At 41.5% G+C, this 26,941-nt stretch overlaps 1 protein-coding gene across 1 annotated transcript in view; it reads left to right on the top strand.

The window, feature by feature from the left end:
• gucy2g (guanylate cyclase 2g) overlaps window positions 1-26,941 on the top strand; it is a 90,967-nt gene that overhangs the window by 37,895 nt on the left and 26,131 nt on the right. The window contains exons 3-15 of the mRNA XM_029715323.1: window positions 2,614-2,723; window positions 7,568-7,750; window positions 11,808-11,952; window positions 12,883-13,018; window positions 13,177-13,280; window positions 15,095-15,261; window positions 15,417-15,560; window positions 15,901-15,989; window positions 20,947-21,046; window positions 22,135-22,206; window positions 22,300-22,468; window positions 22,967-23,122; window positions 23,327-23,504. Of these exons, the coding sequence (XP_029571183.1) occupies window positions 2,614-2,723; window positions 7,568-7,750; window positions 11,808-11,952; window positions 12,883-13,018; window positions 13,177-13,280; window positions 15,095-15,261; window positions 15,417-15,560; window positions 15,901-15,989; window positions 20,947-21,046; window positions 22,135-22,206; window positions 22,300-22,468; window positions 22,967-23,122; window positions 23,327-23,504 (1,753 nt within the window). The remainder of the gene's footprint in view (window positions 1-2,613; window positions 2,724-7,567; window positions 7,751-11,807; window positions 11,953-12,882; window positions 13,019-13,176; window positions 13,281-15,094; window positions 15,262-15,416; window positions 15,561-15,900; window positions 15,990-20,946; window positions 21,047-22,134; window positions 22,207-22,299; window positions 22,469-22,966; window positions 23,123-23,326; window positions 23,505-26,941) is intronic.

Below are 26,941 nucleotides of genomic sequence, written 5' to 3' on the forward strand. Positions count from 1 at the left end.
GATTTTTGGAAAAACATTGCAGAATACTTATTTACCTGTTTGAACAGTACCCATGTTTTTGACATAACAGATATAATATGTTACTATTGCAATAACAAGACCATTGAAATGATTGTGAATTATTGTATCTTTCTTGCCAAATACTTTATACACAAACAAAAATTCCAGAATTCTATACCAAAATTACAAATATTTTGAATTTAATCATCTATCCATCTATCCATCTATCCATAGTGAATCAAATGTTTCTGAGTGAATACAATTGCATTAGAATTGTCATATTTAAAACAATTATAATATATATATATATATATATATATATATATATATATATTATACATATATTTTGTATGTATTTAGTATTTTCTTGTTTATACCTGTGTTTTGTTTTGTTAGATATGCTAGATGTAGGGATGGAAGTTGTTGATTATTTTGTATAATAATAAAAAATGTATATTACAAAAGAGATACAAAACAAAATATATAATAATACAAGGATTCTGTTATTTCACATGCAAAAGTGATTCATTCTAATAAAAACTTTATATATTTTGAGGACAGGGTTTGAGGTGTAATGGTTAGAGTTACCACCTGAAGATTGTGGGTTCGCCTCCTGGAGAATACATTTTGACCATGATTCAGTTTATAGTTTTGACAGCCACACACACACACACACACACACACACACACACACACACACACACACACACACACACACACACACACACACACACACACACACACTTACTTACTTAAATGTATTAGTGTGCTCTTAAAATAACCTTTGGTTTTCTGGAGTGGCAGTGAGCGTGGTGGTGTGTAGTACTGCGTCTGTCTTGCTAGAACTTCCGTAGAGACCAGTTCTCAGACTCTAAAGGAAGAAGTCGTTGCCCTCATCCTTGAAATGAACAACATCCCAATGGTACTGCCCAGGGACAGAGTGCTTTATGGCAGAGTGGCGGATTGTGGGCATTAGTCTGTCACGGAGAAATGCAAGCTTTCCCATGTAGAGCTGAAAAACGATTTGTGCCAGTTCAAATGGACACAGTACACTATCAATACTTAAAATGGTGACTTTAAAACAGTTACAGTTTAATTAATGGCTGTGGTAGGAGAAAACTAAGGATGGATCAACAACATTGTAGTTACTCCACAACACTAACCTAATTGACAGAGTGAAAAGAAGGAAGCCTATACAGAACAAAACTTTTCCAAAACAAGGCACTAAAGTAATCCTGCAAAAAATATTGCAAAGCAATTAACCTTTTGTCCTGAATACAAAGTGTTATGTTTGGGGCAAATCCAATACAACACATTACTGAGTATCACTCTCCATATTTTCGAGCATAGTGGTGGCTGCATCATGTTATGGGTATGCTTTTAATCGTTAAGGTCTCTGGAGTTTTTCAGGATAAAAAGAAACAAAATGGAAAATCCTAGAGGAAAACCTGGTTCAGTCTGCTTTGCAACAGACACTGTGAGATTAATTCACCTTTCAGCAGGACAATAACCTAAAACACATGGCCAAATCTACACTGGAGTTGGTTAGAAAGAAGACAGTGAATGTTCCTGAGTGGTCGAGTGACAGTTTTGACTTAAATCTACTTGAAAATCTATGGCAAGACTTGAAAATGGTTGTCTAGCAATGATCAGAACCCAATTTGGCAGAGCTGGAATAATGTTTTTAAAGAATAATGGGCAAATGTTGCACAATCCAGCTGTGGACAGTTCTTAGAGACTTACCCAGAAGACTCACAGCTGTAATCACTGCCAACGATGTTTCTACAAAGTATTGATTCAGGGGTGTGAATACTTATGTAAATTATATATATCTTTATTTCATTTTCAATACATTTGTAAAAATGTCTAAAAACATGTTTTAATTTTGTCATTATGGCGTATTGTGTATAAATGGGGGAATTCATGCTATAACACAACAAACTGTTAAATAATTCAAGGGGTATGAATACTTTCTGAATGCACTGTAAATAGTTAATGTGTACATGTTGATTATTTGTGTATTTTCCAGGAGCTTGCTCATTTGTCTTTACTCCATGTTGGTTTAAATTGGTTTCTGGTTTTTCGCTTCCCTCTGGAAAATCAGCTGTTAATATCAAGAAGGTTTGAATCCCAAGCAACCTGCCTACACATAGTTTGAAAGACAATACCAACATAGAAATTTTAGTAGTCCAAAGCTGTCTGCTGGATAACCTTGGTAGAGCATAGGTGGAATAGGCATTGCGTGAGTTTCCTTTCTTTTTCGGCTTCAGACCAATGCCTACTTCACACAAAACGTTGTTTTTTGTTTTTAATTCGCTCTATGCACTGAACATAATCAAGCACAGCTAAAGCAATTGAAAGTATTGACCTGACATAATTTTACTCAGGTCTATTCATTTCGCGAGACTAAGCTCCTACCACCAACCAGCTGTACGTTATGGGCCGGTTTCCCAGAAACAGATTAATATTAGTCCTGAACTAAAAAGCATTCTGAATGGATTTCATTAAAAGCACTATTGAGTCCAGGACTAGGTTTTATCTGTCAAGGAAACTGGCCAAAAATGCTTACTGAAACCTAAGTTACCAAAACCATAATTTCCCATCTTCTCCTAGTGATTGTGGTGATGACCAACGCCGAGGATGCAATTAACCTTTTAATGGAGGCGGAGAGGCAAGACCTAATGGCTGGAGAGTATGTTTTCTTCCTTCTGCAGCATTTTGAGGTCAGTGGCAATTTGGTGAGTAAGCCTTTCTTAATTCAAATTTCAAATATAGTGCAATACCTTTCTTGCAAGCTCCAAACCCAACAATGCAGTAATCAAAATCAATGTAGCATTAAAAATAACGTAAGGTAGAACAAAAACACACAATAAATAAAAATAAGAAGAACACGAGAAAGTAAGAAGCTATGTACAGGGTCAGTTCCAACACCATATTTACAATGTATATGGAGTGATAGAACTAGATATGTATAAGGGTAAGGTGACTAGGCATCAGGATATATGATAAACAGAGTAGCAGCAGCGTAAATTATGATTTTATGTGAGTATGTGTGCGTGTGTGTAGAGTCAGTATAAATGTGTGTGCATGTTATTGTGTGTGTGTGTGTGTTGGAGTGTCATAGTGCGTGAGTGAGTAGCTTGATGCCACAGTTAGGGATAGTTAAAGTTGGGTTTGTGCCAGACATAGAGTTTTCCTTGATGGCCAAAAAGCTAAATTTTTGTCTCATCTGACCAGAGTACATTCTTCCATATGTTTGGTGAGTCTCCCACATGCCTTTTGGCGAACACCAAATGTGTTTGCTTATTTTTTTCTGTAACCAATGGCATATTTCTGGCCACTCTTCCATAAAGCCAAGCTCTGTGGAGTGTACGACTTAAAGTGGTCCTATGGACAGATACTCCAATCTCCGCTGTGGAGCGTTGCAGCTCCTTCAGGGTTATCTTTGGTCTCTTTGTTGCCTCTCTGATTAATGCCCCCCTTGCCTGGTCTGTGAGTTTTGTTGGGCGGCCTTCTCTTGGCAGGTTTGTTGTGGTGCCATATTTTGTACATTTTTTAATAATGGATTTAATGGTGCTCCGTGGGATGTTCGGAGGTTTTGGATATTTTTTTATAACCCAACTTTGATCTGTACTTCTCCACAACTTTGTCCCTGACCTGTTTGGAGAGCTCCTTGGTCTTCATGGTGCCGCTTGCTTGGCGGTGCCCATTGCTTAGTGGTGTTGCAGACTATGGGGCCTTTCAGAACAGGTGTATATATACTGAGATCATGTGACACTTGGATTGCACGCAGGTGGACTTTATTTAACTAATTATGTGACTTCTGAAGGTAATTGGTTGCACCAGATCTTATTTAGGGGCTTCATTGCAAAGATGGTTAATACATATGCACGCACCACTTTTACATTTTGTAATTACAGGATGTAATGCAACGAAATTTGGAAAAACACTAAGGGGGATGAATACTTTTGCAAGGCAATGTAGCCAGGACAGTTACAAGTGAAGTAGTGCTTGAAGTAGGCTACCCACCCCTCACCTACAGACACAAACAAACATTATCAAGAACACTTAGCATCACCATCTAAGTTAGCTAGCTAGTTAACTAGCAAGCTAGACTGTTGGTTTATAAAAGTCAAAGAAAGTTAAACTCGTTTTTATTAGTTTCCCATGCATTTAAATGGCTAGACAAGTATATGGCTAATGTACCCATCTAGCCAGGCTAAGGTTGATAACTAGCTAACCATGAGCTAGCTAGCTAGATAACATGTATTGTGTAAATGCAAAGACAGTTCACAGAATTGTAAATTTAAACAAATGTAGCCTTTTGATTAATTACTCAATTTAGCTAACATTAGATAGCTAATCCTGAGATTCTTACCTCTCGTCCAGATCATCATGGCCCTGGTGAGTGATGTGAAGCTTGAGACAGGCATTTGTAGTTCTGTATGATAGCCACATTAGCAGCTAATTAGCATTTCGTTTTGGGGGATAAATACAAGCGAATATATTGATAAAAGTCAACTTGTCCGAAAGAGATTTACACAGTTATCAAAATGTCACACCAGGGTGAGTCTACACAAAACACAGGCCTTATTTGAAGTGTTTCTAAAATCTGTTTTGGGGAAAATGAATGGTGGAAAAACGATTGGAATCATTTCTGATCATTATTTTAACAAATAACGGATTAAGGGTTACGAGTGCACATATTTTGCCGGTCTGCTCCGGTGGAATAGAACAGCATCTTTATCTCCCACTGAATTATTGATTCCTGCCATGTCAAAACACGTCATTTAGCCCTTTTTCTCCCCCAATTTCGTGATATCAAATTGGTAGTTACAGTCTTGTCCCATCGCTGCAACTCCCATACAGACTTGGGATATGGTAAGGTTGAGAGCCATGCGTCCTCCAAAACACGACCCTGCCAAGCCACACTTCTTCTTGACACAGCCGCACCAATGTGTCGGAGGAAACACTATAGAACTGGCGACCGTGACAGTGTGCATGCGCCTGGCCCGCCACAGGTGTCGCTTGAGCGCGTGGGACAAGGATATCCCGGCCGGCCAAACCGTCCCCTTACCCGGACAAGCACTGCAGTGCCTGAGACTGCTGCGTCAGTCGGGAGGCCCGTCAAAACACAAGTTCATCCTTGTAACCAGCTAGAAAAACCTAGCACTTCTCCCCTTTTTCATATAATAGGGGAAGTGCATTCTAAATGCAATCAGTGTTTTAAATATTAAACAGGGTTAAATATCGGGGTTATGATCGATGACAGCACTATATACTGAACAAAAATATAAAAGCAACATGCAATGATTTCAAAGATTTTACTGCGTTACAGTTCATAGAAGGAAATCATTCAATTTAAATAAATTCATTAGGCCCTAATCTATGGATTTCACATGACTGGGCAGGGGAGCAGCCAGGTGGGAGGGCATATGGGAGGGCATATGCCAATCCAGGCCAATCCAGAATGAGTTTTTCCCCACAAAAGGGCTTTTTTACAGACAGAAATACTCCTCAGCACCAGTCAGCATGCCAATTGCCTGCTCCCTCAAAACTTGAGAAATCTGTGGCATTGTGTTGTGTGACAAAACTGCTCATTTTAGAGTGGCCTTTTATTGTCCCCAACACAAGGTGAACCTGTGTAATGATCATGCCGTTTAATCAGCGTGTTGATATGCCACACCTGTCAGGTGGATCGATTATCTTGGAAATGCTCACTAACAGGGATATAAACAAATTTGTGCAAAAAAATTTGAGAAATAAAAAAAATATATATACAGTTGAAGTCGGAAATTTACATACACATAGGTTGGAGTCATTAAAACTTGTTTTTCAACCACTCCACACATTTCTTGTTAACAAACTATAGTTTTGACAAGTCGGTTAGGACATCTACTTTGTGCATGACACAAGTAATTTTTCCAACAATTGTTGACAGAAAGATTATTTCACTTATAATTCACTGTATCACAATTCCAGTGGGTCAGAAGTTTACAAACACTAAGTTGACTGTGCATTTAAACAGCATGGAAAATTCCAGAAAAATGATGTCATGGCTTTAGAAGCTTCTGATAGGCTAATTGATGTCATTTGAGTCAATTGGAGGTGTACCTGTGGATGTATTTCAAGACCTACCTTCAAACTCAGTGACTCTTTGCTTGACATCATGGGAAAATCAAAAGAAATCAGCCAAGACCTCAGAAAAAATGGTTGACCTCCACAAGTCTGGTTCATCCTTGGGAGCAATTTCCAAACGCCTGAAGGTATCACATTCATCTGTACAAACAATAGTACGCAAGTATAAACACCATGTGACCACGCAGCCGTCATACCTCTCAGGAAGGAGACACATTCTGTCTCCTAGAGATGAACGTACTTTGGTGCGAAAAGTGCAAATCAATCCCATAACAACAGCGAAAGACCTTGTGAAGATGCTGGAGGAATCAAGTACAAAAGTATCAATATCCACAGTAAAACGAGTCCTATATTGACATAACCTGAAAGGCCGCTCAGCAAGGAAGAAGCCACTGATCCAAAACCCCAATAAAAAGCCAGACTAACTGCACATGGGGACAAAGATTGTACTTTTTGGAGAAATGTCCTCTGGTCTGATGAAACAAAAATAGAACTGTTTGACCTTAATGACTATCGTTATGTTTGGAGGAAAAAGGTAGAGGCTTGCAAGCCGAAGAAGACTATCCAAACCGCGAAGCATGGGGGTGGCAGCATCATGTTGTTGGGGTGCTTTGCTGCAGGAGGGACTGTTGAATAGATGGCATCATGAAGCAGAAAAATTATGTGAATATATTGAAGCAACATCTCAAGACATCAGTCAGGAAGTTAAAGCTTGTTCGCAAATGGGTCTTCCAAATGGACAATGACCCCAAGCATATTTCCAAAGATGTGGCAAAATGGCTTAAGGAAAACAAAGTTAAGGTATTGGAGTGGCCTTCACAATGCCCTGACCATAATCCTATAGAAAATTTGTGGGCAGAACTGAAAAAGCGTGTGTGAGCAAGGAGGCCTACAAATCTGACTCAGTTACACCGGCTCTGTCAGGAGGAATGGGCCAAAATTCACCCAACTTATTGTGGGAAGCTTGTGGAAGGCTACCCGAAACGTTTGACCCAAGTTAAACAATATAAAGGCAATACTACCAAATACTAATTGAGTGTATGTAAACTTCTGACCCACTGGGAATGTGATGAAAGCAATAAAAGCTGAAATAAATAATTCTCTCTACTATTATTCGGACATTTCACATTCTTAAAATAAAGTGGTGATCCTAACTGACCTTAGACAGGGACTTTTTATTAGGATTAAATGTCAGGAATTGTGAAAAACGGAGTTTAAATGTATTTGGCTAAGGTGCATGTAAACTTCCGACTTCAACTGTATGTGTCGTTAGGTGTACGTCTCATACCGATAACCAGCTCAGTACTGGCTTTACTTTACTCAAATTTGAGAGGTATGATAAACAAGAGCAGAGGAGAGGGGAACAACTTTTTACACTGGAATGCAGCCATAAAAACCCATCTTTGTCCACCACTTTTGGTTTGAACAGGACAACCTGTGGAAATATGCCATGAACAACAAGAAAGACCTGGCGACCATGAGGGCCTTCGACATGGCCTTTGTCATTGGTCAGAAGTCCAACGAGGGTTACGACTACTACGACTTCTTTGAGCAAGTCTATGAGAGGCTGAAGACGCACCCTTTTCACAGCAAACTTACATCAGAAAAAGAGGTGAGAGAAAAGAGGTCCTCAATGTTACCAGGTTTTTTGCATAATCCATCATAATGGGTGCATTCGAGCGGATCACTTTTGTCAAATCGCCTTTCAAAGTGTTTTGCATTATGGAGCATTGGTGTCAGTTGGATATGGCAGTCGTAATACCCTAGCTCACGACCAAGAATGTTAAAGTAGGCTACAAAAAAGTAGACTAAAATCATTCCAATCCCGAATCAAATGTAATGGCTGTTTAGAGTATTATAAAGGTGAAATTTCATGGTGAAAAATAGCTTTAAACTGACGCACCGCTTATGGATGTCAGCATTTGAAGTCGCCCTTGTTGTGACTTGCATGTATTAGGCATCTATTTCACATTGCACTGCATGCACGGTTCAAAAGTAAATTTGTCAATTTATGATGAGGTTGAGTAGTTGTTAAAACCTGTTGAGGCCAGGGGGCAGGATCTAATCCCGGTATTGGGATTCATTGTCATGTGACCATGGCGGGGAATTCAAAACTGCAAGAGTAATCATTTCAAATAATCAAATAATCAACTATTTTCCTCCATTTGAAAGATATATCTCCTAAATCTAACCACGCTGTCCGATTTTCAGAGGCATTACGGAGAATGCATAAAGTTAGGTTATGTGAGGAGAGTACATTGACAATAGCTGCGTGTAATGTTTAGCCAATTCAAAGAAGGGCATCAACAGACAGAAAACTAGCTAGAATTATGCACTTACCTTTGACAATCTGCATCAGATGACACTCATAGGACATTATGTTATACAATACATGCATTTGTAGTTCCATCAAGTTCATATTTATATCCAAAAACAGCATTTACAGTCGCGGTGAAATTCAGAATTTTTTTCGGCTCGAATGCTCCCAGTGAATCCAGCATTACAAATCACGGAATTACTATTCGAAAACATTGGTAAATTATAATATTGTCATTCAAAGAATAATATATTATCATCTCGTAATTGCTACCGAATGGCCAGATCTCAAAATAACTTTACTGGGAAATCACATTTTGCATAAACTGGGTACTATGCTAACAACAATAAGCTATATGCTAAGCTAAGCTAAGCTATACCGTTAGCATTAGCATCATCTAATATCGATAATAACATTCTAAATATCCCCTTACCTTTGATTATCTCCATCAGAAGGCGCTGCCAGAGATCCCAGGTCCAGAACAAATGTGGTTTCTTTTGACAAAGTTCATAATTTATGTCCAAATAGTTAGCGTTCAGTAGGCTCCCACAAAATGAGGTGGGCAGTGTAAAGTCACGCCGAAAAGCTAAAGAAAACCTAGTAAATAATCTATTTACGTTTGTTTAAACATGTCAAACGTTGTTTAGCATTAATCTTTTGGTCCATTTTTAACGTGAAACATCAGTAAACATCAGTAATATTTTCACACAACCTATCAAGTGTCTAGAATAAACGATTATGACAAAGACACTCTTCTCAGATTCATGCGCAGGCGCAAAAAATGAAGTGATGACGTGTCAACTTGTAAGCTTTCTAATTCGGTCTGTATTCATGACAGATGCTTCCAACAACTTTCTAAAGATCGTTGACATCTAGTGGAAGCAGTAGGAGTTGCGAACTGAATCCTTTCTCACTGTGGTATCTTTAAAACAATGACACTAAATAGTACAGTCACAAAATTCTCATTTTTTTTAATCTATTTTTCACAGGTTTTTGCCTGCAATATGAGTTTTGTTATACTTACAGACACCATTCAAACTGTTTTAGAAAATTCAGAGTGTTTTCTATCCAAACCTAAACAATAATATGCATATTCTAGCTTCTGAGTTGGTGTAGGAGGCAGTTAAAAATGCGCACATATTTTTTTCCAAAATTCTCAATACTGCCCCCTGGCCTCAACAGGTTCATTGTATATGCCGTTCCACATATATTTAAACCTTTTATTTTTGGTGATAATTATGGCTGGGGTCAATTTTTTTTTCTTCTGTTCTGCAAATAGCATTTTAGAGTTTTCATATTGTGTAAAAATGCAGTAAATGAGCTTCAACTTCCAACCCCCACACACCCCACTTTGCCATACCCTAGGTTTAGCTGAGCTGAACTGACGCTGCTGTCTATGGGGATAAAAATTGGCCCAAAAAATGTCAACTGCATGAACTTTACAAAAATCATGTGATCAAAGGTCATGAAGTTTTGACTACATACGACTGCAAGTTTCTGCAGTTGCTCTTCACCAACTTCATCCTGCAGCCATCACCTGCATTGTGGGAGGCTCTATTGTAAACCAATCATTAGAGAGTTTTTGTTTGACTCACAGGAACATGACAGAAGACATGACTGGAACAGGAACCAACTTTGCCATGATTTATAGCAGACTACAGTGGATATACAAATGAAAGTGATATTTTCATCTCTCTCTCACTAATTGATTGTACAATGTACACACACATATACATTATCTCACAAAAGTGAGTACACCCCTCACATTTTTGTAAATATTTGAGTATATCTTTTCATGTGACAACACTGAAGAAATGACACTTTGCTACAATGTAAAGTAGTGAGTGTACAGCTTGTATAACATTGTAAATTTGCTGTCCCCTCAAAATAACACAACACACAGCCATTAATGACTAAACCGCTGGCAACAAAAGTGAGTACACCCCTAAGTGAAAATGTCCAAATTGGGCCCAATTAGCCATTTTCCCTCCCCGGTGTCATGTGACACCGGTTTCAGGTGTGAATGGGGAGCAGGTGTGTTAAATTTGGTGTCATCGCTCTCACACTCCCTCATACTGACTGGGCACTGGAAGTTCAACATGGCACCTCATGGCAAACAACTCTCTGAGGATCTGAAAAAAAGAATTGTTACTCTACAGGAAGATGGCCTGGGCTATAAGAAGATTGCCAAGACCCTGAAACTGAGCTGCAGCACGGTGGCCAAGACCATACAGCGGTTTAACAGGACAGGTTCCACTCAGAACAGGCCTCGCCATGGTCGACCAAAGAAGTTGAGTGCACGTGCTCAGCGTCATATCCAGAGGTTGTCTTTGGGAAATAGACGTATGAGTGCTGCCAGCATTGCTGCAGAGGTTGAAGGGGTGGGGGGGTCCGCCTGTCATTGCTCAGACCATACGCCGCACACTGCATCAAATTGGTCTGCATGGCTGTCGTCCCAGAAGGAAGCCTCTTCTAAAGATGATGCACAAGAAAGCCCGCAAACAGTTTCCTGAAGACAAGCAGACTTAGGACATGGATTACTGGAACCATGTCCTGTGGTCTGATGAGACCAAGATAAACTTATTTGGTTCAGATGGTGTCAAGCGTGTGTGGCGGCAACCATGTTGTCACATGAAAAGATATACTCAAATATTTACAAAAATGTGAGTGGTGTACTCACTTTTGTGAGATACTGTATTTCAGTTTGTGAGTGTGTGATATGGGGTTGAAAACATTTAATTTCAACATTATAAGGAAAAACTTTGATAAACAATGAAAACACTGCCATGTTGATCTGAGCCTTGCTGTTGGAAAACCACATTAGTGTCTGACTTCACTCCTCGACTTTCGTCTACAGTCGGTTGCATTAGTGTTACCACTCAAATGCACCCAATATCTTTAAGGTAACACTTTACTTGATGAGTACCTACATAAGGACTTCATAACACATTCATACCTCATACATATCACATACATTAGCATTTTAACCATATTCATTAGCAGTTTTTCAACTTAAGTTGATATTTCGTTATGGAGATGTTGACAATAAGCATTGTATCACATCTCTCAACTAGTAAATAAGGACAGCTTAAGACAGGGGTTTTTACTAAAAACTTCAGATCATCATTACATTCACATGTGTGGTAAGATCACTTTAGAACAGTCTCAACTTTGACGCCCAAAATCATGCCCCCATTAACCCCTTGTAGCTTGGCAGAAAGTAACTCAATACACAACACATTGTTTATGTATTGCTTATGAATGGGTTATGAATGCTTCAAGCAAGTCTTACCCTTTTCATTACAATCTAGTAAAAGCATGAGATTCTGCTGTGGGTGATGTTGTGTTCCAGGTTAGCCCTTACTCTGCCTACTTGCACGATGCAGTTCTGCTTTATGCCATGGGACTGAAGGAAGTCCTTAAAGATGGCAAAGACCCCCATGACGGCGGTGAACTGCTCCAGAGACTGAAGAACAAGAACAACATCCACTTCTATGGTAGCTTCAATTCAGCTTCTATTCATTCATGACTAGACAAAAAAAACTCCAGCACGTTTATGTCTGGACTCTGGAATGTTCATTCTCCCTGTCAAATAAATTAAACCTTTAATTTATTTGGTCCCGTTACAATGCAGTGACATTCAGAAACCCAAGCCCTGAGTAGCTGTCTACACTCAAGTCTATAGGACAGCATAATAATGGTGGCCAGGTAGCCTAGCAGTTAAGCGTGTTGGGCCAGTAACCAAAAGGTTGCTGGTTTGAACCCCTAAACTGACAAGGGAATACATCTTTCAATGTGCCCTGGAGCAATGCACTTAAGCCTAATTGCTCCTGTAAGTCACTCTGGAGAAGAGCATATGCTAAATTGTATTATTTCATCCATTCATTTAAATGAATTTACCTGTTTCCAGATTTTTCTGTTGAGAAGCAGCTGCCATTGTCAATAAGAAGCTGTTGCACCAAACTGGACAGGGTTGGCTTAGATTGTTGACAGCAAGTAATGATATTTCAGCTCTAATGTTTATTGAAAACATACATTTGCACAATGAGCACTTGTTGTCTCTCAAATACATCATTACAGTTGTTGGTAAGCTAGCTAGCGAAATGTTTTGCCATATTAGCATAGACATGACGTCAGTCAAAAAAACTCAAAACAAGACATGGTATCAAGAACAAGATAAAACTATCTGAAACGAGCCACCTACAATTCCCCACATGGCAGCTGCTTGTCATTATTGCTAGCTGGCCATCCAGAATCATAACAACACACTGCCTTCTGCCCCATTGAAGCATGTGCATTGTTTTTTGTGACGTTGTCAGCTAACCCATTTATAGAGTATTAATAATTGGTGTTGCACTGCTATGGAGGATTTATAAATGAGCGCAATGTAAGCATAATCACTGTATGTGGTGACCTGTGTATTACAGGAGCCTCTGGACTGGTCCACTTTGATGAGGAGGGTGAGAGGAACTTGGACTACTCCATTTATGATCTGCAGCATACCGATGACAGCACCACATTTGTGCCCATCCTTCATTTTGACAGCCACACCAAATCTATCAGGTGACACAATGTATAAGTTAATTTCAATTAAATTGCCATTTTACCTTGTAATTTCTTTGTAAATAACTGGCCATTATCTGTATCATGTAATTAATTGTGACCGCCATGAATATTGGATAGTAGGTTTGTAGAATACATGTCACGTTGTTCCTTTGCAGACCGACCCCAAAGTTTGTATCTGTGATCTGGCCAAAGGGAAAGCCTCCGACTGATAATCCTGACTGTGGCTTTGACAACAAGCTTTGTCAATGGCTCTCCAATGGTAATTCCCAATATCACCATCCAACAATAATCTACACTAGTGGCATCCCACCCTACAGGCGGTAAATCATTGGATCTGATTATTAAAATTCAATGCAATTCACTCTTTGAGGACTGCAACCATAGAAATACTATTTATACATTGTCCATTTGCTGTCTATGGTTATTTTGCTCATTGCTCACTGTCAATTGCTCACTTTTCACATGATGTATACAGAAAAATAATTAGTTTGCAAATGCAACTTGGGACATGTAAATAATTATTAAGCTACTCATTTTGAATCCACCAGTGGCATCTTGTGTGACAATAAGAAGTTTTGTTTCCAAAAATGACTGGCCCTTTACTATAAAAATAGGATGACTATTGTGATGCACAGTAAAATCAGTTACTGGTCTGCCCTACACCATAGAAGGCCCTTCACCATATAAATATAATTACTATTGTGATACAAAATTGCCATCGTAATTTGGAATGTTCAGTCAATGAGCATTGTGGGTAATGTAGTCATTCTATGGTTTCTAAATTGGCCTAAAAATGCATACATCTTATGCATTGTAACAGCACTGTTACCCATGGCAACCGTGGCATTCCAAAAGCAAAAACTGGGAAAATTAACAAAAATCCAAAAGACAGCAGAATATAGAGTGGCCAGTGACATGTAACAGGATGACACTTTTTTTTTGCCTAAAATTAAGAATATCTGTGCAAAAATTGTAGGAGAGATCATATAGATCGAATTATAAAATGTAATGTCATGAACCTTCAAAGTTCCAAAATGGGGTGCAAATGGCAGCCGTATTGGTCAGGGGGAAATCCAAATCAGTCTAATTGGAATGAATGGCAGTAAGCCATATCAGAAATTGTGTAATATAATTATTATCAAGCTAAAATATTATCATATAATTATAAATACAGTTTATACAGGTTTTATAAAAAAATCTGTATAAATAGCCTCTAAAATAAATGTAAACAGACCATACACGTCTCAATTTATTTATTTGTTATCCTCTAAAATTTAAATATTCTAATTACCAACATAGAAACTAATTGTACACAGTTTCTTACCTTAATGTTGTCGTCCTGATCTCAACAGCAGAGCTGTCAAAGTTGTGAGAAACCTTTCAGGTCCAGTGGAGGTGAGGCGCTTCCTGGTGGCAGCATTCACTTTCAGTCACGGTGCTAAAAATCACAATTTGGTCAAGCCTACCAATGACACATTGGCATCAGTCGTTATTATGTAAATTCAAGATGGTGCTACCCATACCTCTAATAAACCATTGTTCAAGCTCAAAATGTAAAAAAAATAGAGATGTTTCTATGTAAAATGCACGTTTAAAATGAGTGGATTGAATACATCTACTTAGCGTTACCTCCTAAAGTCTTTCCATTCCCCTATAACAGTATTAAACTATAGATATACTCATATCAATCTATATATCCATAGCTGTACATTGTGGTCTTGCTGTTAAAGGGACATTACACTCCATAATCAAAGATGATCAAATGTTTTTAAATCTCAAAAATATTCTAATTTCAAAATGAATCCACGTCCCATGTCTTTGATCCAGCTATATGCCTCAACCTAAAATTAATGGAAAAGATCAGCGCAGAATAAAATCAGGAAATGATATGGTGCTTATGTTTTACATGTATTTAAGATAGAAACATAAGTGTGTCTACACACCAGATGACCTGGGACGTGGTAGTATCTCAATATTAGTCTACAATTGATGTCTGAAAATATCTGGAAACTTTTATGTTGAATTGTCCCTTAAATGGTCACTTTAAAGCTAAACCTGGGCTTTTTTAAACAGATATATCCCTGGTGATCTTGCTGGTGGTGTCCCCTCTAATTGGTGTGTCAGCCCTGGTCTTCATTGGCCTCCTTATGCTGCAGAAGTTTCGGCTGCAGACCAGGCTGGCCGGCTCCTGCTGGTGTATCATCAACTACAATGAGATCACTATTATCAAAGAGCCTAAAGTATGAGCCAATTCAAAAATGGATATGTCTGCGATTCCTCTCATCTGAAACATTGTGTAAATGGAAACCAAAGGGAAAGGGGATACCTAGTCAGTTGTCTAACTGAATGTATTCAAAGTATGTATGTAACTAACACAAATATGGTTAACGTCTAGGGAGTGCCGGCCCTATCTCTGAGCACGACAGCCAGTAAGATTGGAAGTGGAGGCTCCTATCAGACCACTCTCTCCTCCACTAGCTACGGACTGAGAGACAACGCAGGGAAAGAGCACATCTACTCCACTATAGGTCTTTTTCAGGTATACACTGACAGAATACAATCTATCTACTCTACAGCAGGATGACTCTGCCGGTTAAATTAACATACTGTTCCAAAGCCATGTCATAAATTACATAGATGTTAGCATGAAAGCCGTTATGAATGTTGAAGCAAAACTCATGTGTTTTGAACTGTTTATCATGTCAGGTGTTATGAATGCACAATGTATAACCCTTTCAATTAAAGTGTTATCCATAAAGGCCTCTACCTGCAACTGATACAATCAAATAGATTACAATATAATAGATGTTTTAACTGCCACTGTGTGCCTGCATATGTGTTACTGACACTGTGTTACTACCTACCTCTATTGTGTTCAGGGAAATCAAGTGGCCATCAAATACATGGAAAATCAATCTGTCAGCGATATCAGGAAGCCATCCATCATTGCAGAGTTCAACATGGTAAAGTTGGGTTTCACTAGACTGAAGCCCTTTTGTGGCATTTTCAAACATTTAGTACAATGCCTTTTTAACTTCTAACCATTTGTAAAGTATAAATCCAACAAACACATGGTTACTACATTAAGAAAGGTAAGAACTGAGCTTTTGAATGGTAGGCCTATGTAAAAAAATATATAAATATACTGTATATTTTGTGGCAGACCAGGGGGTTCACTCATCATAAACGTTGATCAAATATTCAACAGTTATTCACAGAATTATAGATACACTTCTCCTTAATGCAACCGCTGTGTCAGATTTCAAAAAGAGTACAGCGCTCAGATATCAAAACAAGCCATACAGATACCCGCCATTTTGGAGTCAACAGAAATGACAAAAATTACATTATAAATATTCACTTACCTTTGATGATCTTCTTCGGAATGCACTCCCAGGAAACCCAGTTCCAGAATAAATGTTTGTTTTGTTCGATAAAGTCCATCATTTATGTCCAAATACCTCCTTTTTGTTCGCACGTTTAGTCCACTACTCCAAATGCAGGACGCACGCGCAAAATGTCACGACGAAAAGTCAAAAAAAGTTATATTTACCTTCGTAGAAACATGTCAAACGATGTATAGCATCAATCTTTAGGATGTTTTTATCATAAATCTTCAGTAATATTCCAACCGGACAATTCCAATGTCTTCAAAGAAAAGGAACACAGCTAACCCTCACGTGAGCGGGCGCCACTGAGCTCATGTCATTTTCTCAGTCGTCTACTTCCAGGAGCTCTTATTCTCTCCCCAGTCACAGTAGAAGCATGAAACAACGTTCTAAAGACTGTTGACATCTAGTGGAAGCCTTAGGAAGTGCAAAATGAACCCTAAGTCACTGTATACTGTATAGGCAATCACTTGAAAAACTACAAACCTCAGATTTCCACACTTCCTGGTTGGATTTTTCTCAGGGTTTGCCTGCCATATGAGTTCTGTTATACTCACATCATTCAAACAGTTTTAGAAACTTCAGAGTGTTTTCTATCCAAATCTACTAATAATATGCATATCCTACCTTCTGAGCCTGAGTAGCAGGCAGTTTACTACGGGCATGCCTTTCATCCGGACGTCAAAATACTGCCCCCTACCCTAGAGAAGTTAAGACCAACACCTTGTCTCCCACCTGGAATTCTTGGTCCTGGGTTCCCTGATTGTAGACCTGGATTTGGGCGTGTTGGGCCTTCTCCATATGTTCCCTTACCACTAGCCATAGGGCTGTCATCTGCTCCTTCATCGTTTCCACGTGTTCTACCATGCTGCGTAAGGGGGTCGGTTGGGCTTCCCACATCTCCTTGGTGAGGTCCAGTAGGCCGCATGTCCTCCTCCCGTAGATGAGTTTGAAAGGGGAAAAAACGGTGGAGGACTGGGGTACTTCTCAGATTGAGAACATAAGCTGGGGTCGTAGCTGGTCCCAGTTCTTCCCGTCCTGCTCAATGACCTTCCACATCATTTGTTTGAGCATTTTATTGAACCGCTTGACAAGCCCATCCATCTGCGGGTGAAAGACGGAGTTCCGGATCTGCTTAACCTGTAGGAGAGCACACAAATCTTTCATTAGACGGGACATAAACTCAGTACCTTGGTCTGTCAGGATCTCGTTCGGGATGCCCACCCGGCTAAAGAGGTGGAACAGCTCCAGGGCGATTCCCTTGGATACCGCCACCCGTATGGGAATGGCCTCAGGATACCGGTTGGCATAATCTACTAATACCAGGATGTACCGGTGTCCTCATGCTGTTTTTACCAGGGGTCCCACTATGTCCATGGTGCTGTGTTCAAAGGGCACACCAATAATCGGTAGGGGCGACCAGCGGGTTTTGGAAGTGTGCTATTGGGGCAGTGATTTGACCCTCCGGGCAGCTGCGACAATTGTCTTCCACGGCCCTCCTCATACAGTGGAACCGGGCAGCGATCCGTTCCCGGGTCTTCTCCATTCCCAGTTGTGCCCCCAACAGGTGGATGTGGGCCAGCTGAAGAACGGTTCCGGTACCGTCAGGGCAGCAACAGTACCTCTCAAAATTCCCCCTGTTGTTGTGACATCTGATACAAAAGGTTATTCTTAATTTGGAAATGAGGTTATCGCCTGTCACTCACCCCTGGAAGTTGCTCTCTATCCACTGCTATCACTTGGGATGCAGCGGCTTTCAAGTTCGGATCCTCCCACTGGGCAGTCCCAATTGTCCGCTCAGTTGGCCCCCAGCGGGTTTCTCGACGGGTCCCTCGAAATTGAGAGGGAGGATGAGCTTCTCCTCCAGTGCTTCACCAGTGGGGTCGGGTTCCTGCGCCCCCTCTGACTCCAACTCCGGACCCGTAGATACAGGTTTGTCAACCGCTTGCTTCCGGGCCGCGCAGGCGACGCGTTGTCCTCGCTCTAGTCTTCGCCCGGCTCGCTTTTTCCTCAGCTCTTGCCTTCACAGTGGCGCGAACAGTGGACAATCTTGTCCCACGAGGAGGGGTACCGGCAACTCCGGTATGGCACCCACCATCATCTGGCAGCTCCCTTGTGGCATCACGATATTGGCCCGTACGTTTGGATGCCGCTTTGTGTCACCGTGGACACAGGAAATGGACATCTCCCAACCACGTTCGGTCCCCTGGTTCAGCAGGCTCGTGGTTACGAGCGTAACCATACTTCCGGAGTCTAATAGAGCTTCTGTGTCGTGTCTGTCGACCTTCACCGGGACCATGGGTGACATTGGTTTGTGGTGCACCCAACAGGAGGTAATGTAGTTCACTGCATGGCCCACCTCGCCTCTGGGGCTTGCTGATGGCATTGACTCCTGTTGAGCCGTGCAATTCCAGGCAAGGTGCCCCTGGGCGCCACACTCAAAACACCTCTTTTGGTCTCCATCTACCTTGGGTCGTCGGTGGCAGGTCGGCTCTCCCCCAGTCGTCTCTCCAGGGGTCTGCGGCCCTTTGGCCCTGCCGACTGTCAGTTCGGGGTGTACAGCGGTGGAGCTGTCCTTCTGTCCGCTGGGACTCAGTGTTCTGATGTGTCTCCACTGCTCCCAGGAGGCCCTCCAAGGTCTGGGGCCCGCATTGACTCGCTGAATTCTTCATGTCGTGGGGTAGCGCCCGTAAGAAGTGATCCAAGTCCACTTTGACTAGGATGGAGAGGGTGGATACGTCGAATAGGAGCCATGCCGTGGTGACGCGCATCTAGGCTCGGGGGGATGTGTTGGCCACAAACCTCCAGTTGTGGAACAGTTGGGCCCGATGGGCCAGGCTGTGCCCATTGCGGCTGAGTATCTCCTGTTTGAGTCTGTTGTAGTTAGCCGCCTGTTCGTCGTTAAGGTCCCAATATGCCTTTTGGGCGTTCCCGGAGAGGAACGGGGCCTGCAGACTTGCCCATTTCGGCCTTGGCCATCCTTCCTGTAGCGCTGTCTGTTCAAACATGCAGAGGTACGTTTTGATGTTGTCATCTTCCGTTTGGATGCAATTCAGTAGGCGCTCCTACTTGTAGCTTCCTGATTTCCTCAACGAGGTGGACATTTTGTAGCCGCTGTTCCTCCAGCGTTCATTCCTGAACCGCCTGTTGTGCTTGTTGGGCCCGGACGAACTGCACTATCAACTCGTCCATGCTGATGCTGCGTAAACACCAACCCTGATCTGACCACATTATCAAATTGCCCGCATTCTCCACCACTTGTGGCAGACCAGTGAGTCTATTTTCTACATTGTGGAATAATAGTGAAGACATCAAAACTATGAAATAACACATATGGAATCTTGTAGTAACCAAAGAAGTGTTAAACAAATAAAAATATATTTTATATTTGAGATTCTTCAAAGTAGCCACCCTTTGCCTTGATGACAGCTTTGCACACTCTTGGCATTCTCTCAACCAGCTTCATGAGGTAGTCACCTGGAATGCATTTCAATTAACAGGTGTGCCTTGTTAAAAGTTAATTTGTGGAATTTCTTTCCTTCTTAATGTGTTTGAGCCAATAATTTGTGTTGTGACCTGGTAGGGGTGGTATACAGAAAATAGCCCTATTTGGTAAAAGACCAAGTCCGTATTATGGCCAGAACAGCTCAAATAAGCAAAGAGAAACAACAGTCCATCATTACATTTAGACGTTTAGAGAACTTTGAACGTTTTTTCAAGTGCAGTCGCAAAAACCATCAAGCGCTATGATGAAACTGGCTCTCATGAGGACTGCCACAGGAAAGGAAGTTACCTTTGCTGCAGAGGATAAGTTCATTAGAGTTACCAGCCTCAGAAATTGCAGGCCAAATAAATGCTTCACAGAGTTCAGTAACAGACACATCTCAACATCAACTGTTCAGAGGAGACTGCGTGAATCAGGCCTCCATGGTCGAATTGCTGCCAAGAAACCACTACTTAACGACACCAATAAGAAGAAGAGACTTGCCTGGGCCAAGAAATACGAGCAATGGACATTAGACCATTGGAAATGTGGGACTATTGATTGTTTTTTAACTGGACAATAACCCAACACACCTCCAAGCTGTGTAAGGGCTATTTGACCAAGGACAATGATGGAGTGCTGCATGAAATTACCTATATTTTGATTAAACACTTTTTGATTACTATTTGATTCCATATGTGTTATTTCATAGTTTTGATGTCTTCACTATTATTCTACAATGTAGAAAATAGTAAAAATAAGGAAAAGCCCTTGAATGAGTGGGTGTGTCCAAACTTTTGACTGGTACTGTATGTATATATATATGTATGTATATATATATATATATATATATAATTGACTCAATATTGAGTCCAAAACAATCACTGGGAGTTGAAGTTTGTATGCTTATGATTATTCCGGTTTTTAAAATTGCACATTGAATTCAATAAAAAATGTAATCTTAATATTTATTAATAATTCATTATTATTGAAATCCCATTTGTAAGTATTTCTGTAAATAATTCTCTGTATTCCTTTATAAAACAGTTGAGAGAGATGAAGCATGAAAACTTGGTGCAGTTCTTTGGGGTTTGCATTGACCCTCCAAAGGTCTGTATGGTCATGCAGTACTGCAAGAAAGGCAGCCTGAAGGTAACAGCATAGGACTGTGATGGTCCGGATTGAAATGCCACCATATACTATTTATAAGTCCTTCGTAGATGCTTTACAACTGATTTATAAGCAAATTCGCACTATATAAACTCTGTTACAACAATGTATATAGAATGCTATTTGTCAAACATCTGTGAATGCCATATAAACAGTTCATAAAGGCTTCATAAAGTTTTTAACCCATCCCTTATGTTCCGGGTCAATTTGACCCATTTTGTTTTTAAATCACTAACATACTTAATCAACTCTCCTCGGTATAAGTCTCAAACTTGTAAAATGTGTAATTTACACACAATAAAACACCCTACCCGGTACAAGAAAAGTGACATCCATGATGTTCTGTGTCAATTTGACCCGGAATTCGACCGTGAGCTTGGTCTATATATCTCTTGAACGTTATGTCCTAGAAACAAGCTTCTGCACAGGAATGGTGCAACCATGCTGGTCACAGTATTATTTCCCTATGATGCTCAAAGGCTGAGCAACACAGATCTGAAGTCAATTTGACACGCAATTTGACCCTTGAACTTGACCATTTTCTAACTCTTGAGGCTGAGCAACACTGATCTGAAGTTGAGCTAAAACTGAGTTTTGACAAATTATGATTATACGATCTTACGGATTTATGACTTTTTACATGCATCAAACATTTGGGTCTAAGTTTAGAAAGGGCGGGGCTATCAACCCACAGGGAAAAAAATCTGAAAGGTGACATTCTCAGCAACGTTTAGATAAGGGGAACTGTACTTACCGTACCTTTGTGTTCACTGTACCGAATCAAATTGACCCAGAACATAACTTGTGTACAGCCGAATCGAACATAAGAGAAGGGTCCAAGTTGATGTTCATTTAAAGTGGTACCACTGCTGCTTTTCTTGTACCACTCTATATGAGGGATCATATTATGTGGTGCGTTGTGTTTAGTAAAAAAACTAAAGTTCAGGTAGTACTTTCTCATTTATCTCTGTTTCCCAAAAAACCCTCCCTAATGGACACGACTCAGATGTCAATCATTGGGTTGTAAGGATTGCTACAAAATGTATCCTTTTTGTTGTTTGTGACTGCAGGATGTTCTGAAATGCACTGACATTGAGCTGGATTGGATGTTTAAACTGTCCTTTGCGTACGATATTGTTAATGTGAGTAAAAATCCCTTTAGACTGGTCCGTCCTTTATGTGAACAGGGCTAGACTTTCTCCCGGTTTAGTTTGACACTGTTGATTTACTTGCAGGGGATGGAGTACATCCACAAGAGTAGCTTGAAGTCCCATGGCAACTTGAAACCCAGCACGTGTCTGGTGGACAGCAGACTTCAGGTCAAACTCTCTGGCTTTGGACTGTGGGAGTTCAAACATGGCACTAAACACAAAGTCATCCCTCTGGAAAATCCCAAATTTGAAGGTTAATAGTTCAATTGATCATGGGAGTAGAACTGAGTAGTTTGATGTAATCACTATTCAGACTATTCAGACTATTCAGTGTTTGGAGATGTTTATGAGGCCTTCCTTCATAAGACCTTTACAGATGCTTCAGAAATCCTTCATAAGCAAATATCATGCTATATAAAGTAGGGCAAAAGAGTTATGGCACATTTGGCAAAGCAACAGACGTAGCGACCTTTTATATTAACCATTATGTAGTATTACTTTGCTTAAAATAATTTGTGAAGCATCTATGTAGGGCTTACGAAGACTTAATGAATGCCCTATGACGCCTTTATCAATTGTTGTTTGTGGGACCTTAAATGGACATAAATGATATCAATGTTATATTAAACGTCATGAAATCCATTACGAATGTTGAGACAGAGCTTATGAATGTGTCTATCAATGTATGCCCCTCTTAAGTAAAGTCTTACCACAAGTCGAATTAACCATAGTTTGATGCCACTTTGTCCAGAGATGTACTGGACGGCTCCAGAACTTCTGAGGCAAGATCAGCTCCCGTTCAATGGCACACCCAAGGGGGACATCTACAGCTTTGCAATGATTATGCGTGAGCTGATCTACAGCTCAGAGGTGGGTCCATACCACGATATCCAGCTGGAGCCAAAAGGTGCGTTATTAATTGATTCTAGAAGGTCCTCGAAAACACCACAAATTATAATCCGTCTTTTGTGGGGAAAATAGTTATGTAAAGTGGTAAAACTGTATTGTTCTGTATCAAGTCCATTAGAAACTGGGGCTGGGACATGGTAGTCTTGTTGTACTTGGTATCACATTGTGTAGAAAGTGTTTGTGTCTTATTGGTTTTCTCCAGAGATTATCAAGCAATTGCGGGTCCCTCTCTTAGGGGAGCCCCTCAGGCCAACCTTGTGCCCCCAGATGTGCAACAAGGGGCTGGTCGACCTTCTGAAGGCCTGCTGGAGTGAGAACCCTGACTGCAGACCTCCTTTTGGCTCCATCAGAAGGCAGCTGAAGGAGACCAGCCCAGAAAGGTCTGTCGTGGAGAGAACAGCCCAGACAGGGACAGACTTGCCCAGACAGGGACAGACTTGCCCAGACAGGAAAAGACCAACATGTTGAATGCACCGAGCTGTCTGTCTAAACTACTGGCATCCAGCTCGGACACCCATGCATACCCCACAAGACATGCCACAAGAGATCTCTTCACAGTCCCTAAGTCCAGAACAGACTATGGGAGGCACACAGTACTACATAGAGCCATGACTACATGGAACTCTACTCCACATCAAGTAACTGACGCAAGCAGTAAAATCTTATTTAAAAAACAGATCAAAAAAGACCTTATGGAACAGTGGGGACTGTGAAGCAACACAAACATTGGCACAGACACATGCATACACGCACACACACACACACACACACACACACACACACACACACACACACACACACACACACACACACACACACACACACACACACACACACACACACACACACACACACACACACACGCAATATACATACACATGGATTTAGTACTGTATATATGTGGTAGTGGTGGAGTAAGGGCCTGAAGGCACACAGTGTGTTGTGAAATCTGTGAATGTATTGTAATGTTTTTAAAATTGTATAAACTGCCTTAATTTCACTGGACCCCAGGATGAGTAGCTGCTTCTTTGGCAGCAGCTAATGGGGATCCATGATAAATACAAATACAAATACAAACCTAGACAGGGAGAGACGTGCCAGCCCAGACAGGTAGAGACCAACCTAGACAGGAACTAACCAGCCCAGGCAACCCAGACTTTTCTTATATGGCGGGCTGGTATGTACAAAACAATGTTCCAGAAGGTTCCATGTTGTAGCTGAAAGGTTTGTCTGCCTGGTTGAGTGATTATCCTGTAAGGGCCAGACAAATTGGTTTTCAGCTTATGTCCTGTCAGTGATCTCTTTACCCAGACACAATCTCCAACTTGAAGTGAGGGATCCTCCGTGACATTGTTACTTTTGTTGTAGTACTTATTTTGAGCATCCTGATGTTTCTGTACTTCTGTCATTAGCTTTTCGTCATCAGGTGGTTTGTCAGCCACGAAGGGTGGACGGACTGTATCCAGCGGGACTCTCCAGGTTCTTTCAATCATGAGCTCGACGGGTGTTTTTCCCGTCAGAGAACTGTTTTCCTTCTTGGAGCTGGGCACGAAGACAATACTTCAAGACTTTGTTAAACCTCTCTACACCTGTGGTGGCTAATGAATAGTATAACAGGGTCTTCTGGTGCACCATTCCATCTTTTTTTTTGTAGGACGTGAAGTCAGCTTGGAATTACGGGCCATTATCAGTCACTAGAACTTGAGGCATTTTTGTGTGAACAGAACTTAAAGTCAATTGATCACAGTTGCTGTGGTCACATTGCTTGTGGCTATGACTTCAGGCCTTTTACTGTACAGGTCTGTCACAATGATCAGGTACTTCTGGTGAGCTAGAGCTGCTTGTAGTTCTCCGAAGATAACCACTTGAATCTTTACCTAAGGTTCTTCAGGTGATGGTATTGGTTCTTGTGGTGGTTTCTCTGGTCTGAGCAATTTTTCACTCAGTGCGCATGGCACACAATCCATCTTTGGCCAACATACTTTGCTGCAAAGGAACTGCTTCATCTTTCTTGTTGCTGGGTGTTCTTCATGTGCTCCGGCGAGCACATTCTCTTGGTGGACCTTTCCATCCTTCCATCTAGGGTAGCACATCACTTACTACTGGATCTTGTAGCGTCTCTTGAGCGCTTTTCAGGTGTGATGGCTGCTTGTAACTTCTCAATGAAGGTATGTTGACAGTACCCCCCCCCCTCCCTCTAGGGGCGCCACCCAGCGTCCCACCTGGGTGAGCCTGACAAGCCGGCCGAGGCATAGAACCCCGACAATTCCTCTGAGGCGTGGGAGCCTGATGAGACAGCTGAGGCGTGGGAGCCTGACGAGCCGGCTGAGGCATGACGTGGGATGTGAGCCTGATGAGCCGGCTGAGGCGTGGGAGCCTGATGAGCCGGCTGAGGCATGACGTAGGATGGGAGCCTGCCGAGCAAACCGAGGCAAGGAAACCTCTCAAGCCAGCTAAGGCGTGGAAGCCTGACGAGTCAGCTGAGGCACCCCCGGTTCCATTGGCGGCGGCATCCGGACCCAACGTCACCACCAAAAACAAAAAACACAAACTCCCTGATGCTTCAAATAGTGGTGTCAGCATTCTGTAACGACAGACGCTGGAGACGAGAAGCAAGTACAGGGAGTGAACATTTAATGAAACAAGAACAGCGTCTGGACAGGGGGAACAAAACAACATTATGACAATAATGCTGACACAGGGAACCAACTGAGGAGTCCAGGTGAGTCCAATGAGCGGTGATGCGCATAATGATGGTGACAGGTGTGCGTAATGATGGGCAGCCTGGCCCTCGAGCGCCAGAGAGGGCGAGCGGGAGCAGGCGTGACACATGGGCTACTGAAGCGTTGCAGGTAATGAACATAATTCGACCTGGGTGGAAGTAAGCCAGAACAGGCGGTTCTGCTATTGTAGGCACCTTGTCACACACCCCTCCCCTTAAGTCTCAGCTTCTTTTGTAGCTGAGCACAGGACTTGGGTACCAAGGCTCAGACAGCCTGTGAACCAGGGCCCAGCATTGATTGCCAATGGGGTTGTAGATTGTTTGTTCAGGGGCGGAAATGGGCACAATGTTTGTAGAGTACATGGGGACCAAGAGGCAATCCATGGTCAGAGAAGGGCTTGCCCCTCTGCCTAACAGCAGGAACCAGGATAGGCAAAACAGAGCTCACCTGTGATGACGTGGGGATTTTAGCACAAGGCTCCACCAGGGCACAGAGAGAGGAACTTGGGGAATCACCAGTCAGCACTGGTGACACAGTGGAGATGGATACCTCCACCTCTAAGACAGAAGGGCCTTCTTTAAGACCCAGCAGTTCAGTAGGACCCTACAGTGCATCGGAAAGTGGGCACTCCTCTTTTGGGACAGGAACAGTCACAGGAGTAGGGCTGTTACGTTGACAGTATTACCGTCACACTGGCGGTCACGAGTCATGACGGCAGTCAAATTCTACTTGACCGTTTAGTCATGGTAACTAGGCTTCTCCAAGCTCTGATGTTGCTTATGGTCATTAGTAGCCTACCAATCTTCTTAAAACCTGTTGAGGCCAGGGGGCAGGATCTTATCCCGGTATTGGGATTCATTGTCATGTGACCATGGCGGGGAATTCAAAACTGCAAGAGTAATCATTTCAAATACTCAAATAATCAACTATTTTCCTCCATTTGAAAGATATATCTTCTAAATCTAACCACGCTGTCCGATTTTCAAAGAGGCTTTACGGAGAATGCATAAAGTTAGGTTATGTTAGGAGTAGATTGACAATAGCTGTGTGTAAAGTTTAGCCAATTCAAAGAAGGGCATCAACAGACAGAAAAC

The sequence above is a fragment of the Salmo trutta genome, chromosome 2 (genome assembly GCF_901001165.1).
Source record: "Salmo trutta chromosome 2, fSalTru1.1, whole genome shotgun sequence".
Classification (NCBI taxonomy): Eukaryota; Metazoa; Chordata; class Actinopteri; order Salmoniformes; family Salmonidae; genus Salmo; species Salmo trutta.